The sequence below is a fragment of the Gallinula chloropus genome (assembly GCF_964237585.1).
Source record: "Gallinula chloropus genome assembly, chromosome: 2".
In the NCBI taxonomy this organism is placed as follows: Eukaryota; Metazoa; Chordata; class Aves; order Gruiformes; family Rallidae; genus Gallinula; species Gallinula chloropus.
In genome coordinates, this window is record NC_140086.1 from 152034244 (window position 1) to 152052693 (window position 18450).

Below are 18450 nucleotides of genomic sequence, written 5' to 3' on the forward strand. Positions count from 1 at the left end.
AAAAGATCTCCAAAGCTGAAATTCATGTTTGTATAACTGAGATTTGACCAAAATCTGGCTTGTATACTTTGGATTTTATTGCTTCTAAAAGCCCCTCAGGAGCACTGGGCTATTAGAGAGTGTTTCCTCTTGAGAGCCTAGCCAGTAGCTGCTAAAATATACATCATTTTGCATTATTTGCAAAGGACATTGCTATCGGAATATCAAAGACCTGAGAACGAAGAGAGTTATTCAGGAAAGTGAATAATATTCTATAAATCATGTATCTAACGATTTATGTTCTTTCTTGCTCACAGGCTAGCCATAAGCAGAGGGTGGTTTAATCAGATTTATTTGTTATTCAGAGGCATTTAGCAATTTTTATTACTATCGCCACAAGTTTGAGAGAATTCGATGCTTGGTATGCATTATTTGGGCTGTGTGGCTGTGTAGAGATTGCAGGATAAACAGCCTGGTATCATACCTATTCCCTTACTGAATTAAAGCACAAACACTTCTGGCATGAATACGCACGTTATTTGGCTCAGGCAGGGAATTATGAGGTGAAATTCTGTGACTGCATTATGAAAGAGGTCAGACTAGATCTTGGTGGTTCCTTCTGGCTTTAAAAACCTATGCATTTATATGTGCCAATTTAAAGTTTGGGCTCTGTGAATCCCCAAATAACCCACCTTAAGAGAGTGTTAGCTTTTACGCTCACAACTTCGCAGTCTCATGGTGCAGCCGTAGTGAGTTCATCCTCGCAGTGCCATAGATTTTAGGATCAAACCCCGTTCTTTAGACCCACAGGTCATTAATTACCCTAACACCTAGGATTTAGACTTTCATTTTCCTCTGTGATGCAAACTGCAGACTCCTGTGAAAAAGCAGCACTATCGTGGGCAACATAATTTTGAAAAGGATCAGCTGTTTGAGGGAAAAATCATGTCATTTAGTATTTCCTTGACGTTAACCATAACCTATATTAAGACCTTTATGTCAACAAAGACATCACAGCCCCAAGAGAATTTAATCTTGTCATAACAATAAACCTGTTCATACAGTGGGACAAATGAAACCTCCTTTCGTCTCCTTGTCTCATGCTGAGGCTGGACGTAGGAGCAGCTCACACCTTTGCGTATTAGAAGGTCAGTGCAAGGTTAATGCTGCCGCTGGTAGAAGTCTCTGCAGGTGCTGTTCCAGAGCAGACAAATTTTTGGAGGAATTGATATACATGAACACCCGTGCACACAGAGGCACGTGCACACACACATGTCTAGGTAAGCAACAAGGATATCTCTAGAGTTCAGCTCATCCTTGAGGATCTAAATGCAGTAATTGGACATCAGGAAGGTTCAGTGCTAAATGCTGTTCAGAGCAGCGGGGACTGAGAAGGGCTCAGGTTTCTTCCAGCTGCAGGGGTCCGATTTGCCCCAGGAACACCAGCTCTCTTTTCATGTCCTCTTTGGTGACAGGTCTCCAGCTGAGCAAAGCCAGCCCAGTGCTAAGCCTCTCTCCTGCCCTGTGTAGTAGCACTGCTGGCTTCCCACAGCATGCAAGCCTGTTGTGTGCTCCAGGTCTGCTGGTGATAGCTCACACAAGCACAAGCATACATATATAAAATAAGAACTTCAGATGTCTCTACTTATCCCTACAGCAGAAGAAATATGAAGAACTGGACAGAATAATAGAGAACAATGCACTTCTCTAACTCTTCTCTTACTCCTCTGGATAGACTTGTAGGGGAAAGTCAGAGTCTGCCATGGAGTACAGAAACCTTCCCTGCCATAGGCTTTGTCCTCTGATTCACGGAAACACTCTCTGACCTTCAGGTCAGCCTTCTTCCATGATGACTTGTCCTCTGGGCCCACCATGCCCTCAGCTTGATAAGACACATCTCACTTTTCTATATAAAGTTTCTTGTTCTGTGCTCTGAGCTCACCAAGTTTATACCTGTCATCACAAGCACCCTGGTCACTTCTTTCATGCAGGGAAATGGGATAAATTATTTCTCCCAGCAACAGCCAATCCAAAATAGCAGGGCATTCCACCCCCTGCAAAACATCTACAAAAATTTAAAAATAAAGGCTGCACAGAAAGTTTTATTGATTGCCATTGCCTGTGGTTTGGCAGAGAATTGCAGTAGTGCTGGGAGCACGTGAAGGCCACCACAGAACTCTACAGTGGACCCATAGCATAAACAGGCGTTCCCAGGTCTGATGTCATCACACCAGCTCCCCTGCCACGCACATGGGAATTATTCTGAGGATCTTCATCCAGGCATTCAACACTAAGGTTTAGTTAAAAAATCAGTTTTTCTCTGGGTGTCCCCAGAGACTGAGATGTGCAGTGCACTACGTTTGCCCAAGACCCTCATCCATGATAGACCTTGGCAAGGAGACCAGAGACAACGCTATGGCCAGAGAAAAGCACGTTCCCACTCACTGGCTGTCTAGCTGATGTATTTACTTTGGAGAGATGCCAGTTTTCTGTGCATCAAACTTACATCTACACACACTACTAGCATATGTGGTTACTTATAAATGCACCGACCCTCTTTCAGAAGCGGGCATCTGCAGCTCCCCTTGCAGGCTGCAGGCTCAGGGAACATACGTTGCAGCGTATAGGATTTGGAAGGAACAATCCTCATAAACACTGCCTTTACACATCAAATAAAAGCCAGAATTCCATGTTTATTTTGTAAGCTCTGGCCTTAAAATTGTTTTCTTACTACCGCTTCTCGAAAGGTCACCTTTAAAAGACTGTGCCTTTTCTTGCCGTCAGGTTAACGGTCATCCGCTTCCTTGTACTGCACAAAACCAGCGACATTAAGCCCAGAGGTTAAATGAGACCTTGAACATCTAAATTATACCTCACCTGTAAAATGACACAAACAATAACAAAGGCCCTCCAAACTTTGCATCACAGCAGTGGCAGTCTGTTCTTGTGCCGCGGCTAAGGTTCGTGGATTATTTGGGCCCACAAACTAGAGAACAGGAAGGAATCTTTACTGACAAGACAGAGCATGGCAAGGTAATGCAGTCTTAAGGTACAGTTTCAGGTTTTAGCAGTGGGAGTTGGAGGGAACATTTTACAAGGTGATTTGAGCACATTAAGCTGTATTTAAATGTAGCATATAAAAATGCAAGACTAAAAATTAGTGTTAGGAATCGGCATCCTTAGATCCTTTTTAGCGTTAGCCTGTCGACCAGACCCATTGTTACCAGAAGATTGAGCCTGACAAGGTACCTCAAGAAAAGCTTCTTCAAAGGCTGCATATTAATGTAAATGAAAATCAATTAACACAGCCAGATCTTCAATTAGAGATGATTTGTGCACAAGATTTGTAATTCTCTCTCTTAACCCCTTTCTGTGTGACTGAGATTTCAATTTCAATCTTTCACCACGAGGTATGTTCCAGAAAACATATATAAACCACCTACTGTTAAAATACAGATCAAAAACTAATGCGCTAGTTCCAGTTTCCAAACCAATAATAGCTAAATGGTCGTATAAATAGGAACACCACAGGTGTTCTGCTGAGCTTGGGCCACCGTGAATAACAATTTATATTGTGTGAAGCGTAGCTGGAAATATTGGTAATAGAAACTGTGGTACAGGAGGTTAACAACACACCAAGCAGGTAAGACTTAAAGCTCTTAATAATGCCCCAAAAATAAGTGTCTTTTATGAAAAGCCTTAACAAAATAAGCTTTGAAATTCATCAGCAGTGAGTTTTAATGGGCAAGGTTTCTGAAGGTTTCAAGGAGACACTTCAGTCTCACCAAGCTTCAATGGCAGGTGGACACGGTTCCCTGAGATGTTTTCTCCACAGCTCAGTTTTGAAAGGGTTCAAGGGCAGGAGCATGTCAGCATTCAACTTTTAGTAATGCTACATGCAAACTGATGCTGGAAGTGCTCAGCAAAGGTATCACACTATGTCCCAGCGATGGATGAGGAGCCATGTGCAGACATGGGTGAGGCCGCAGCCCTTTGCACTTGGGGTTTGGCCCAAGCCTTTTCCTCGATATTTGTATTACCTGCATTTCAGTTGGTCCCAGGTCGGGGCTTGCAGCCAACTTGCACAGTGAGATGATGCTACAGCATGAAGGTGTGAAGGCTGCTGGTGACTTGGGGACACATCTCCCTGCACACCTCGCCGGTGGTTCCAGGCTGCCAGGAGCATGGGAGCTGCGCAGGGGGTCACCCCAGCCAGCACCATGTCCATGGCATCTAATTAAAGAAAGGCTGCTTGCTCTGGGATGCCTCCCAGCTCATCCCTGGCATTTCAGTGATTGACAAACAGGCAAAAATATATTTATTCAAGGATTATCTATATTGAAAACCGGACGCAGGATTTTGCCTTTGTAAACAGTGCAGTAATATCTGCTGTTTGAACAAAAGGAAGGGTATACTTTCCTTCCATTTAAAGCACCAAAACTCCCATATTTAAGTGAAACCTGGAGACATTTGGTTTTATTGATCCTGCTTGCTGAAGAATCTTTTGGGGTTTTTTAAGGATCTGTGACTAAGGGAGCAGTGGGTTAATTTTTGCTTTATTGGAAGGGTTATTGAGGAGCACACAGCATAGAAGTTATTCGAGACGCGTGCCCTTGAAAACAGCCCTTAAAATCTTGCACAATTAGGAAAATTCAGCATATTTCCTCATAGCAAGAAAAGTCACTTTGATGTATTGAGGACCCAAAATGTAACACTGCATTGCTCTGAATAATAATTTTATTTTGAAAAGCCACATTTGAAGAGAGCACTTTGTTACAGATGGGAACACAGCTACTTTCATGGACCCAAATTAGGCTACAGAGAAATAGCTCCTTCAAAAATGAACACCCTTATTGATAGTTTCGCTGTTGCTCAGACACATCTTTCCCTATCATCTACCTACAAATAATCCCATAGATGTTCAGATATCAAAGGACCGAGTCAGTACATTAGCCATGTTTGTTGGTCAAGGGATGAACAATACACAGGATGAAAGACCTTCCCCCAAATACTTGTCAGTTAAATCTATTGTTTATGCAAAATACTGAACTGGCTGCCCTCCAAGGTAGGTCTTTTTATCCACAGAACAGAAGCAGAATGAGTAACCGAAAATTCCCCCCCTCATTAATGTGCTCTTGCTGTGCTGTGAAGGACAGGAGCAGCAGTGCAAGGGTCCTGTTTTGGCCACCAGCTCAGCACAGGACCCCTCTTTTCCCAGGACGTTTGCTGACAGTGGGGTTCAGGCACGTGCTCAGAGCTGATATCCAGAAAGAATCGACTGGCCAAACAAGCACTGTGCCGAGCCTGGGCTACACTTGAAAGCAAAGCTCCTTCTCTGCTTTTTCATCCCTCTTCTCTGAACGGATGCTGCTAAAACTAAAGTGCTGTGTGGAACCAGGAGGTGGCCAGCGTACAGGTGGCAGTGGCATCACCCTCATCCAACTTCCCCACCACCACCATAGTGCACACCAGCCTCAGCTTCACTCAAGAAGACCCAGTGAGCAGTGCCCACTGAATATTGCCTCCTTGGTGTCAGCTCCTTTCCTCATTTCTCTGTCCTTCCTACCACAGGATGCTGTCTGGTTCTGGGACAGTCTCTTCTAACACCACCTCTTACCCATCAGGCACAGCTTGCTCTCCTGTCCTGTGTTCATTCTTGTGTTTCTTTTCCCTTTTTTTTGGTCCAATCCATCTGTCCCATTTATCATGTATCTGCTTATACCTTGAAGTCAAAATCCACGGTGCTGATACAGAAGTTCCATTTCCCCCTATGCCAGCCTGGGTCTTCTCTGGGGATGGGAAAACAGGGTTGTATTGAGGAACAGTTATCGTATCCAGAAGATGTGGACTCCAGCTCTGCCTCCAAGTAACACCACAGACTTCGGGAAATCATACTACTTGTCTGCCTTGGTTCCCCAGGGTGTATAAAAATGGGGTTATGCCTCACAGCAGCATTGTGAGAATTAATTGATGTTTATTAAGTGTTTTTAATACATAGGGGACGATCTGATCACGCTTATACTATGATTTCAAATAATGTAATTCCATTGACATCTGAATCCCTTTTTACACTAGGATGAACATGTTTCAGAATTAGAGAAATATCTCTAAAGAAAAGGCAGGTTCCTTGCAAAGAATTTAAATTAAATCATCGTCATTACTTTGTAATTGATGATTTGAACACAATCTCCTATTTTAGTAAATAAAGCTCAGATAATTTCTTGTAATGTGTGTATTGCTAAAATCCAAATATTGTTGAACATATGTTGTTTTCCTGTTTAACTGCTCTTTTCTCTCCTTCAATCAAATATGCAAGGGTTTTTTTAAGGAAATGTCAAATGTTGACAACCACACTGACACCTTACAAGTTTCCATCTGGACAAAGATATCGCTGTCTAATTTTTTCTTACTCACCTTAGAAGCTGGTCAGAGGCAGAGTACTGGTAGTGAGCTCAACTATATTTCTTAAGCTTGCTTTATTAATTTTGCATCATGACAAGATATTTACTCAAAGAGGCATCCAGTTCTCTCCTTTAAAAGTGATGTTATTTGCAGGAATGGCCACACTTTTTTTCCCTGCAAATGAAGTTATGCAAATCTGATCAACTAAAGTAAATGTTTCATAAAACCAATGAGTGTTTAAATTGTGGGACTAAATTGTTTGTATATAAATATTACCTTTTATATTCCATTTGAGTTTTATGTAGATGAACACATTACTTTAATGACCTGCATTTGCAGAGGGAGACAGGGAGAGTCTGACTCTGAAATCCTCAGCAGCCAGATGGCTGCCTTTTCTTGCATGAGATTAAAAGATGTTTCTCATTCACAGCCCTGCTTCGGAGGCAAATTAATATAGCCAGCTAAATTGCTTGTGTTTTTGGAATAAAATTTAAAGAGAACTTTTTAAAGCAATTGGTGTCACAGGTTCCTAGAGCAGATTGCTCTCCAGGTACAGCATGCTGGTTTTAAACATTCAGTAATTAATGGAAAGTATTCCGTGTTAATTGACTGCTTCAGGAAAGGGAAATATAATGACTCCTTATTAATCATGAAAAGAGACATACAGCACGGAGGCACTGCAATAATTGCACTAACGGTTGAGAAATGTTAATTAATGAAAAGAACAATGATGTAAGAAATTAGCTACATAATGCTTGCTGCTGATGGAGATTGTGCTTTAAACACATTATTTAGCATGGCAGCCAGTGGATGTTGCCTTAAATAGCAGGCACCTCTTACCCTTTCCTTCAGTCAGCTCCCGAGTTCCAAATGTTGCCAGTGGTTTGGTTTTTAATGAACCAAAATACGCTCTCCAAAACTACGTTTTCTGCAGCGTTTTCAGTTTGAACTCCTGAACTCAGAACTATTCAAGCAGACTGACAGCGTTTGACTTGTTTAAAAATATTATCTGAGTGTAAGAGAGCATGTTAGTGTTGGTGTGGTGGGGAACAGCTTCTTGTTAGATGAGCTCAGCTAAACAGGTTTGTCAAGGAGATAACTGCATCATGATATCTTTCCCCTTTTTAATTTTTCCACTTTTTAGCCAATAACTTGTCCCCCGAAGAATGCAGAGCGACTGTCTTATCATATTTGTGCCTAGCTTGATGTGAAAAATATCATAGAATATGAAAATGCAGAACAGTTCTGGCAGCTAATCCACCAGCAGTAGTATGGAGGTCACAGTCATTAACAGATTGATGGCCCCAAGGTTCCCACCATCACTCTGTTGCACCTTTAAGATAACAATAGAGGGAGACATATCCATCACTCTGAACACTTTAGGGCAGGTCAGACTATTGGTTACAAATAAATTGCCCAAAAGTGTGGTTCTCTTTTTGTCTTCAGGGCCAGGATTTGATTTTGGCCACCCAAGTCACATATTATCTTGGCTGTATGACACAAGGATGGCACTAATGTATGACAAACAGTAAGTAAAGGTAGAAGGACAAAAAACACTCACTTTACTTCTACCACTGCAAGTGTAAAGTTAGAGATACAGACAAAAAATAAAATTCTGCTGAAGAAATGCTAAATGAGTGTTTGTCAAATGCAAAATGCTTTTATAAAGAGTGGCTCTCAACAGGAGGCCTCTGCAGTAACACAAGAGAGAAATAGATCCCGTAAGTCAGCGGCACCACAGCACTCTAAAAGCATTGTAGAAGGGGAATTGGTCCGTGGCTGTATAATAACCCAACAGTGCAGTTAGGACAGGGACAGGAATGGTTTCATCCTTCACCCCTCCACCCCATGTGCTGGCCTTTGCCGATTTTCCCAGGGCAGCTCTCTTGTGGCCATTCCTCGTGTTTTATTGCTCCCAAATTTCTTTTCCAGATGGAACATCCTTGGGCTCCAGGGTGCTCTCCTCAGCTCCTTCATCGAACCCATGTACTTGCACAGCATCATTGTGGGAAGCCTCTGTCACACTGGTCACCTTTCCCGGGTAATGAGCCATAGAATAGAAGACATTGGTCAGCTGCCAGCTTCATACCGGCGCAATCAGCTGCTTCTCAGCGGTAAGCAAACACCTGCCTGCAAGACAAACGATTCCCTCTCCCATCACTAATTGTGCTGGTCACCAACAGGAAAGTTTATTTGTTTGTACGTAAAGCATTAGCCTGTGGTTGTTTGTTTCTTTCCCCCCTCCCTGCAGAGTATGTATTCTGAGAATGAAGAAACCCATGCATTTAAATCCAGTTCCTTTTTCATGTTCAGGGACCACAAAAAGGATCAGCAGTGGATATAAGCTGATATACAGTGTTAGGAAAACTAACACTGTACAAAGGTTGCTCAAAGAGGAAAAAAGTGTGTGGCTAAGTAGAAGATCTCTGAAAACCAGGGAGGAGGTTTTCAGTGAATTTTAGGTTTAACTCTCTGCCTCACCCAGCAAGCACACAAATGTGTGGAGTCAGGAGAAACAGCCCTCACATCTCTAGTCCCATGCATGCAGTCATGCCATCAGTGCCCCTTATTTGAAGCCCCTGGTCCTTCACCACCTGTTAGCCATCATGTTCAGAGCAGATGGCCATGAGGAAAGGGCTGTTTCTTCATGCAGGAGAGCCTTCCTACTCAGGAGACCTAGGGAAGGCATTGCTGCCCACTGAAAAGGCTGCTGCCTGTTGTGTGAATATCTCCATGGATTCCAGCTGCCTTTTGGGCTACTCTCATTGCCAGCGCTTCTCCTTCTTAGCCCTTGTCCCCACCCCAGGTCTCTGGTCTCTTCTTCTTCATCCCCCTGATTCCTGGTTCCTTAAATACCAGCCTCATCCCAAAAAATCCCAGTCTTTAATGCTTTCACATCCTCATGAGGCATGTGAGTGCTGAGGACCACCAGTTCTGCACAGGATCAGACCCTTACATGACTTTTAGGTGCTGATAATTGTCCTTCAGAAGGATTCCCTGAGACACCAATACGATGTCAGGGTTACAGACATGGGAGGTCAGGATGCTTTACTGGATTACACCATCGCCTTTCAACATCCTCTCGGTTCCTCAGTCAGGAGAGTGCTATTTTATCCCTTTTTTTTTTTTTTTAAATGTGTCCTTGTGACAAAATAAGTTTGACTGAGGAAGAAGTGATAGTTTAGCCACAGGGGAAATTCTCAGGTTCTGTGTGTGGTTTAGTACGTCTGGTAAGTGCAATGTGTGTGTACGTGTTATGAGGCGTGTAGGTCAAAAGGCTTATCCTTATTTGAACAGCTTATCTCCATTTCTTAACTCTTTGGTGCAGCTAGCCAAAGATTGTTGGATGTGGCCCTAGGCAACCTTGTGTAGATCCAGGCCTGGAGGTTGGTTGCCCTGCCTGTGGCAGGGGGGTTGGAACTCCATGATCCTTGGGGTCCCTTCCAACCCAGACCATTCTATGATTCTATGATTGTGCAAGGAATCTCTGCTCCACACTGCTTCTCCTCCTCAGCCCTCCTGTCCTGCTCCAGCACAGGCATGACTCAGCCCCCTCCTCCTTCCCATGCCACATCACAGGAGGAAGGAAAGGACTTGCAGCTGATCAGGAAAAAATCTCCCCATTTCCCAAACTGGGCTGTTACTTTGGAAAGCCCCCACTGTTTGCCAGAAGCCTCTGCATCTGCCAGCGAGGCAGCTGATCTTGTCCTGTGCCAGCCCCGACCCGTTGTAAGTCCACCCACAGGTTAAGATCAAAGTCACACTCACTTTCACTGTGTCTGAAGAACTTACAGGGAGCCGCAGTCAAACTGTTGAAGGACTGAAAACACAAGAAGTGATTTAATAAGAGATTTAACCACAGAACAGCTATTGCTTTTGCTGGGTTGGTCTTCCAGAGTAAAAGTAATGGCTCATACTTGGCCCAAGTGTGTATTTATGTCCAAGAATCATTGCCAGAGATTTCAAGGGAGTCAAGGGGGCCCTTGTGTCAGTTTAAATATCTGCATGTGTCATGGCTGGCTTCTTCCTTCCCTGAGACTTCTGCTTAGAAAAGCGCTCGCTGCACTTTCAGTTGTGTTTGTGGGTTTTCTCAGCCCAGCAGTGGGAGGAATCTGTCTCCCTCTGTCTACATTGTTTTTGTCTCTAAAGCCATTATTTGTAATCTTCCGTCCCCCACAAATCCCAGGGAGCCAATACTGCTTAAACCACACGTACTGAGCCTTGCGCTGCATTTCTCTTACCTGGGAACTGTGCTGACAGCACGCCCAGCGACTGAGGGAATGGGTACCTAGCAAAGGCCGTGCCAAATGTGTTAGAGACCAAACCTCAGCACCCTCAGCCAGGCAGCTCTGCCCCCCACCTGCCTCTCTCGGGGAGCAGGCCAGCCAGGGATTTCAAACTGCAGGAGTCCTTCAATTATAAGGGTGTCAATTATCTTGTCGCTTGATCATGGCAGTACGAACATTTCAATGGAGGGGAGAGTCACAGTGTGTGATGAGATATCCAGAGATAACTCCTTGGCATTGCGGGAGAATAACCAGGGAGATTTTCCACTCGCTCCAGTCCCAGACAGATGGAAATCCGCTCACTCACTGGGATTACTCTTGGGTGTATTTTTTAGAAGAAAGAAAAGCCCTGTGTCATTTTTATTTCTTTTTCTCTTAAGATTGAGGGTATCCTGAAGAGGCATGAGGCTTTGCTGGGAGACAGAGGAGAATGAGGACAGATTTCATTTCATATCTCAAAACACTCAAGTTCATATTATTGGTACAAAGACTTTTTCTTCTAGTTTCTACAGTCTCCTGTTGTGCTCTTTGTTGTGTTGGTTTTAAGGAGGATGTTTTACACAAAGGAGAGAAAATGATCTAGATTATTTGGGTGTTACCTTTCAAATAAAATCAGAACAATTACTTGTCAAAAGAAAAACATGAAAAAAGTGTTAAAAAAGGATCAAAAAGAACAATCAGGGAATATATCCAGGCTCTGTATTTGCATCTGTCATGAGTCTCATGGTGTTTTCTTTGAAGCCTCTTCTCTTGCATTCAGAAAATGATGTGAAAGTATCTTCTACTTACCTAAATATGTGTACTTATGTATGATAGCAGGGAAGAGAAAGCATGAAAGCCAAACCATCATGAAGGGCTTTCTAGGCACTGGAGCAAGCTCCCAACTCTCATAGTAGTCCACTAAAGAGCAGACGGGGGTCCCAGGCTGGGCAGGCCTGTATGGCCCCCATCTCATGAGCACCCACAGCCTGCTCTGCCCTCCATCCCTGCAGCCTTTCCTGCTTTTCCTTTGCTCAGTGTTTTCACAGCATTTCTAATTTTTTTTAGTGGCCCAGGGCAACTTTGCATAGTGGGGTGTTCGCTGGAGCGCTTTTTGGCACTCAATCCCCTAAGCTTTTGGGTGCTATCTTGACAGACACTGGTGCGTAGTGTCAAGCAGCTGATTTTGAATCTGTTTGCATCTCGTTCTGAATAGAGGTGTTTGAGCAGCACCAGGCAGCTATCTGATTTTCGGCCTCCCGGTTTATATCCTGTTGCCTTGGCGAACTGGAGTTTTACACGCAGACTGATCTGTTATCTCAGGGGAGGGGAGGGGGGAGGTGGAGGGGCGGAATTGAAGGAGGTATTAATACGACATGAATGTGTTTACAGATCCTGGGTGAGGTTATGACTTAGCTGTAATTCTCTGCTGCACACGGCAGCGAGTTCACTCCCAGTGACTGAGATGATTTCTGCAATTCCAGTTTTGTCACCACTACAAAGTGGTTGTGTCATACAATGTTTTCCCCTTGATGGCCACCTTTCTCTGCATGTGCGCTCAGCCCCATCTGGGCCTTGCAGCTCCCTCCCAGGGCAGAGGGGACCACACTGGAAGGCGCAGAGGGAGCACATCACTCACCAGCGTTGCTTCCCAGTAGGCTGAGAGGCCCCGGGCAGGACCTGTCTGCAGAGGCAGCATCTCTGCCGTGGCTGGCCCTGCACAGCCCTCCACCTCTCCCTGGTCTCATTCAGGGCCTTGCCAAGCTCAGCATGTTTAAAGGCAGTGATGGATGCCAGTTTCCACCAGCTCCCATCGCCTCTCATTCCGCCTGAGATCAGCAGATGCTTATGGTGTGCGAGAAGGGGCACTTTGGAAAAGATGGGCTTTGATCTCTTCTCTTTAATCTCCTCCTCTCTGAACAGCCTGTATCACTACTTCTCCCTCTCTGCAAAAGTCCTTTGAAACCCTTCAGTGGCAAATGCAAAGGATGTTTTTTCTGTTGCTGTCCACCCAGGTGCAGTGAAAGCAGGTGCCCATCAAGCTGTGCAAACCGTGAGCTGCTGCTGGAGCTGCTGCAGCCAGGGGATCTGTTTGGAAACAGATCCAGCCCTGGTGCAGACCTGTGCCAGGGTGGCCGTGCCAGGTAGCCCCTGCCCACCAGCACAGTCCCCACCTGCCCGCTCACTGTAGTGGCTTTTGTTTTCCAGGTTTGCAGGCTGGTGGTCCACACAGCAAATGAGAGGAGAGGGGCTCAACTGCTAGATCCAAATGCATCATCCAAAGCCCATGTTTTCCAAAATACTCAGACTGCTTCAGGTCACACTGTCTTTTCCAGCCTTGGAAGCTCCCAATGTTGATTCTTTGCTCCCATAAGCACTAATGAACTCCCTTGGCTGCATTTACCCTGTGTTGGAGAATAAACAAACCGCTTTTTTCTTCTCATTTCCTTACAAAGAGCAATCCTTCCCTGGTTTCGGGTACAAGAAATGAGAAAGCCACAGGAATCATGGGAAGTTGAACTATATTAAATGGTTAAGACGAGACAAGAATTTACCTGATCAAAAACTGACTCTCTCACACCTGACCTCACAGCCCCAATCTGCATTCAGAGTCTAGGGAAACCTCACCTGGTAGACTCCAGTGTGTGATTCAGATGACCAGAACTCACCATGTGAATGACACAAAGGTCATGAAGTCACCTCAAGTGACCAAAATCATCATCAGTGTAGCTGTCTAAAATGAAATAAGATGCATTCCACTTAAAGATTTCCAAAATATTGCCATTAGACACTAGCTGGGTCTTGAAGAGACTCTGGTACCCATCCAGGGTAGGAAAGCTACAGGCAGACACAAGGCAGGGAGGAAGTTTTCTGTGTAGATCTGTGATGCTTGCAAGGTCATTATTAACTTGGATCTCATAATCTCTCTGTGATGATGAAATGTATTTTCTTACCCCCCATTTATACCTACAGTGATCCAGCCTTCCTATCACAGTGAAGGCCCCAGCAGTTAATAGCAGATAAATACACTGGACCATGGAAAGCTCACCTGGAGGAACTCATAGCAAAAGCACTTTGCTGCTTAGTGCCTTTTAAAATCCAGTTATCCCATTAAAGCCTTTCTGAAAGATTTCACTCGGCAACCGTCACACCGCTGTCAATACCACATGCTACAATCTAATGGCTTTCCTTAGGCTCATGAGAAGTTTGCCTGCAAGGTGGGAAAAGATCTATAGAAATTGCTGAATTATGTGTCTCTAAGGCACTTGGGCTGGTAAGATTTAACTGATGGTGACAACAGCACTTGCAGCACACAATGGCAGCGTGTTCGCTCAGGGGTGTCTCATATGCCACAACAACCCACCACACTTTAGCAGCTTCTGAGGGTTCTGAACACTGGATGTAACTGGTGTTCTCCTCTCCTGACAGGGATTAGCCATGCTGACGCTCGGCAGCCTGGAAAATCTCCCGGTTTCAGTGTGAACTGGATTGTGGGGAACACCGACCTGGAGGTTATCAACGCCACAACGGGGAAGAGGACCTGTGGGAGCCCTTCACGGCTCTGCAAGCACATGTTCTTCACTCGGTGGGCAAAGCTTCATGGCAAGGTAGGTCTGAGGCACTGAGAGGACAGTGCCACCAGTCCTGGGTGGGCTAGTCCTTATCCCAAAGTCAACCCTGTTTTAATAAAGTTACAGTGAAGCTGCAGCCTCCACAAATGTCCTGTGTCCCTCCTGATAGCGTCAGGGAGAGGATCAGGAGCCAAGAGCCTGCAGGGTCAGCTATGGGATCAGAGAGTCCAGCCCAAAGGCAGAATCCCAGATGGCTTTGGAGGGGAGATGGGTGTTCTGGCTGAGCTTGGTGATGGCCCCATGCTCAGATGAGCAGTCGGAAGCCAAGAGAGTGTTAAATGTCCATACAAGCACAACTGGGTAATTTTTTAAGCATCTCACCCTTTCACTCTAAGGAGAGTATTCAACTCCAGTCTAAAAGACTCATCTCCATGGAGGTATCTACCTCACTTCATTGCTCCACAGGTATTTAGGCTCCCAACCTAAACCACTCCCAATCTCACTCAAGTTAGCTGATGAAGGCAGGTGCTATGGATTGCCCACTCCTCTCCTCTTCCCCACTCTCCCAGTTGTGCTCATAAATCCATACAATGATACAGCTGCTCCTCACAGGGTTGAGTGTCCAGGTGCTGAAAGTTCTCAGATTTCATTACATTCAGCAGCAGCACAATTTAACAGCATTAAAACTACAGGTTGTACTTACTAAACTGGCCACCACCCCTTGACAGCCCTGGTCTCTCTACAAAAGTTGGCCATGGACTCCCCTTATTTGAATGGCACCAAAGTCAACCTGCCCCTCACACTATACTTCCTACAGACAAGAGACTGGCAGGACAGATGGATAGCCAAAAACCTACAGGGTAGAGCCTAGGGATGTAGGACATGTAGGAAGAAGCTTGATGTGGAATAAGGAAATTTCCCTCTCATTATTCCTGGTTCTGGAGTCACCATTTCTTCTTGTCTGACCCTTCAAAGAGGTGCTGGGAGAGAGGACACAGATCCTAAGGTGGTGAGCCTGACACCACCACTTTGAGAAGGAGCAGCAGGAAAATGCGAAGTGTCTTTTCATCCCAGCTACCTACACTATTAGAATATCAATTTGCTATAAGGAGACTTGGCAAGAATTTTCCTGCTTTCAATGTAGAGTGGAAGAAGGTGAGGACAAGAAAAAATGCCAAAAACTTTTACTAAAAAGAACAAGGCGGAGGAATGGTGGGGAAGTCTGGAGCCACTTCCACCAGCAATGTCATTCCAGAAGGCAAAGGAACAGGCAGAGTGGGGACGTATAAGGACAAGCCCAAAGGGGTGATTCTGGTCTCCAGCAGAGCCTAGGGAAGGAGACTGGTGGGACTCATCCCAGCCCAGGCAGCAGCATGACCTGTCCTAGCAGGGCCCCCAAGCCTGGCAGGAGCAGAAGAGACCAGCCTGGGCTTCATGCCTGGGACTCAGTCACAGTTCAGTGGCACAGGTCCCAACCTACTTCTCACACAGCAAGTGGCATGGGAAGGAGGTGGGGGAGAAACACCCCTGCTGACCCCAAAATGGAGGGATCTTCATGGGAACAAAACTTGGGACAATTTGGTCCCCAAGACAGACTGTGGCCATGACTATGGACTGTACCTGGCTGGCACTGGGAATGGGGTTGGGATGAGAAGGAGGGAGTAACTCATGGCTGAGCAGAACACTGTGCTTTTGACAAAATAAAGCGTTTGATGATGTCATCAGTGTCCACCTCTGGGTAGCTAAGATGCAGCTGGAAGGGATCCACCAGCAGCCAGGCCTGCTTGTGTCCTGTTGATGCCCAGGCCATCAGCATTGCTGTCCCTTGCTGGCTGGAGCAATGCACCCCAGGTCGTGCTGTGCCACCCGGACTGGAACAGCTTATTTCATGCTGTGCATTTGCCTTTTCCTTTAATGTGTCTTTCAGCCTCTCTCCTTTTTAGAGAGAAGGAAAACAGTGCTGCCTCTCCAAGGCTGTGCTTTGACGGTGCTTTTTCCTACTGAATGCTATTTCCCTGGCTCCTAAGCACTGGACTTCCACCTATCTGCTTGCTCTAAAGCATTTTCCAGGCTTCGGTTTCTTTCATACAATGTCAAAGCCTCACTGCTGCCTCAGCACTGTTAAGACTTTGGCAGTTCAGGGGGGTCATTTATTTAGTCCTTCTACAAAGCAAAGGGTGCTGGCTCCCACCTGTGTGCTCTGGGGGACAAGGGGCAGTGGACATGAGACATTGTGTCCCCAGGCAGCTCCAGCATCCCAACAGAGTGCTAGGTTTTCCTGCACCAGCGCAACTCCTGGAGCCTGATTTCTGTCCCATCCTGGGCAAGTTGCACAGCATTTCTGACAATAACAGGTTCAAGAGGGAGAAGAAGAGGGTGGGGGAGGGGACTGTCATTCTTGCATCTCTTGACCTTGCTGGGAAATGCTGAGCTGATCCTCTTCCCAGGCAAAACTGAGCATATTCTTTAAAGAAAGATTCACACACGCACACACACAAATAAAATGTTACCTGAGCAGTAGGTTTTGCCTTTGTAAAACACACCAAGATTTGTTACTGACTATGCCCACTCCAAGGCAAAGCTGTTTACCCCGTTCCTCTTCACAGTGGCTCGAAACCGTATCACAGGCATTTATTGCTTCCCTGTTTTTTTGTTGTTAAACCAAAAGCAAACACACAAAGCACAGTGATAGTTTGTTTGTTGCTTATGAAATGTAGACAGGAAGATTATACAGCTACTGAAGCCTCCTGTTTCTTTTGGCTCGTCGGTTGATTTTTTTTTATTATTATTTTATTTATTTTCCCCTTCCCTGATTTCTGTTCTGCAGCTGAGCACACGAACACCAAGCCATGGAGACATGCCATCCGTGTACAGTGAGGCAAAGCTGGTGGCTCAGACATACCAGTCTGTCAAGCAGCAGCTGTTTAAAGCATTTCAGAAAGCCGGTCTGGGCACCTGGGTGAAGAAACCCCCAGAGCAAGATCAGTTCCTACTAACTGTATAAATCACTTGACACCTTTGCTACATGACCGGGTCAAATCAGCTGGAGAGAAGGCTAGGCAGGATGCGCGAGCCGAGAGAATCAAAGCAGTTTGAGATTCAACAGCAGCCTCCATGGGAATATTTGCTTTTAATTCTGTATTGGAAATACATAAATAGAAATGTGTCTGATGCACTGAACTCGACTTGTGAAAACTGCTTTTTCATGATCCCTCCACAAGAATGTACCTGCCCAAATTTTAATGCCACCCCCACAAAGATTCTGCTTTTCATTCTTTCTTGCTGTTGGTTGTTACAATTTGAGGTGTTCACAGGCCACCTTTCTGATCCAAAATAGTTTGTTTCCCCTCACAAGTGATCACTGAATAATGGAAAATAGTGAGCACAGATAAAAGTACCCCAGGCACACAGCCCGACAGCAGGTCACAGAGTATCCATAATCATCCACAAAAAAGGTGTTTCACCTCTATGCAAAAATCATCCTGTTACCTGCCTAAATCTGTGAGAAAGAATTTGGACCTCAAAGAAACGCAGCGGTTTTGAACTCCGTTTTCCACTGCTGGCTCTGAGCACAAAAACAGGCGTTAGGATTCCCTTGGTTTTTACACTTATTCCCTCTGATGCTTTGGATATAACATTTCCCACCAAATCTTCAAATCTGGCCACAAGTTTTGCACGACACAAATTTTAATTATGTGGGCCCAGTTCATCACACATGACCTTTAGACACCAGCTGGGATGCAGATGCTCTTCAAGAGGCTGATTCAACCCTGAGCTGCCTGCCGAGGTGCACAGCTGTGCAGGGCCTGCCAGGGAAGACCAGTGGGATGATGCTCCTAGCTCTGGAGCTTCAGGTAGCTGCCTAAAATCAGGCAGGCTGCAGCCAGCACCCAGCACCTCAGACTGCAAAGTTTCTGATAATCCACAGCTCTAAATGAAGTGAGCATGAGCTCAGGATGCTCCGTACATCTGGAAAACCACTGCTTTGGGTAGCCACAACTAAGACATCCCAAACAGGAGAGCACACTTGATACTTGCCTCTTTCCTGCCTCAGTTTCTCTGCCTCTCAAATAGGGTTATTAATACTTACCTGCTTCACATCCAAGGAACTTGACAGGATCAAAGCGCTCTGGTCATCTGGAGCAGTGTAAGCCAGATTCTGTCGCTCTCGCAGTGAGTTTTACCTCCCCACTTGGTGTAAGTGCAGCAGATGTAACTACAGGCTTGGGCAG

The 18450-nt window shown here is 45.3% G+C and overlaps 1 protein-coding gene across 1 annotated transcript in view; it reads left to right on the forward strand.

Annotated features, from left to right (window-relative positions):
* ADARB2 (adenosine deaminase RNA specific B2 (inactive)) overlaps positions 1 to 17222 on the forward strand; it is a gene marked incomplete at both ends in the record, with an annotated part of 314989 nt that extends 297767 nt beyond the window's left edge. The window contains 3 exons of the mRNA XM_084260838.1: positions 8314 to 8495; positions 14076 to 14254; positions 17046 to 17222. Of these exons, the coding sequence (XP_084116964.1) occupies positions 8314 to 8495; positions 14076 to 14254; positions 17046 to 17222 (538 nt within the window). The remainder of the gene's footprint in view (positions 1 to 8313; positions 8496 to 14075; positions 14255 to 17045) is intronic.
* Positions 17223 to 18450: the final 1228 nt, after the last annotated feature.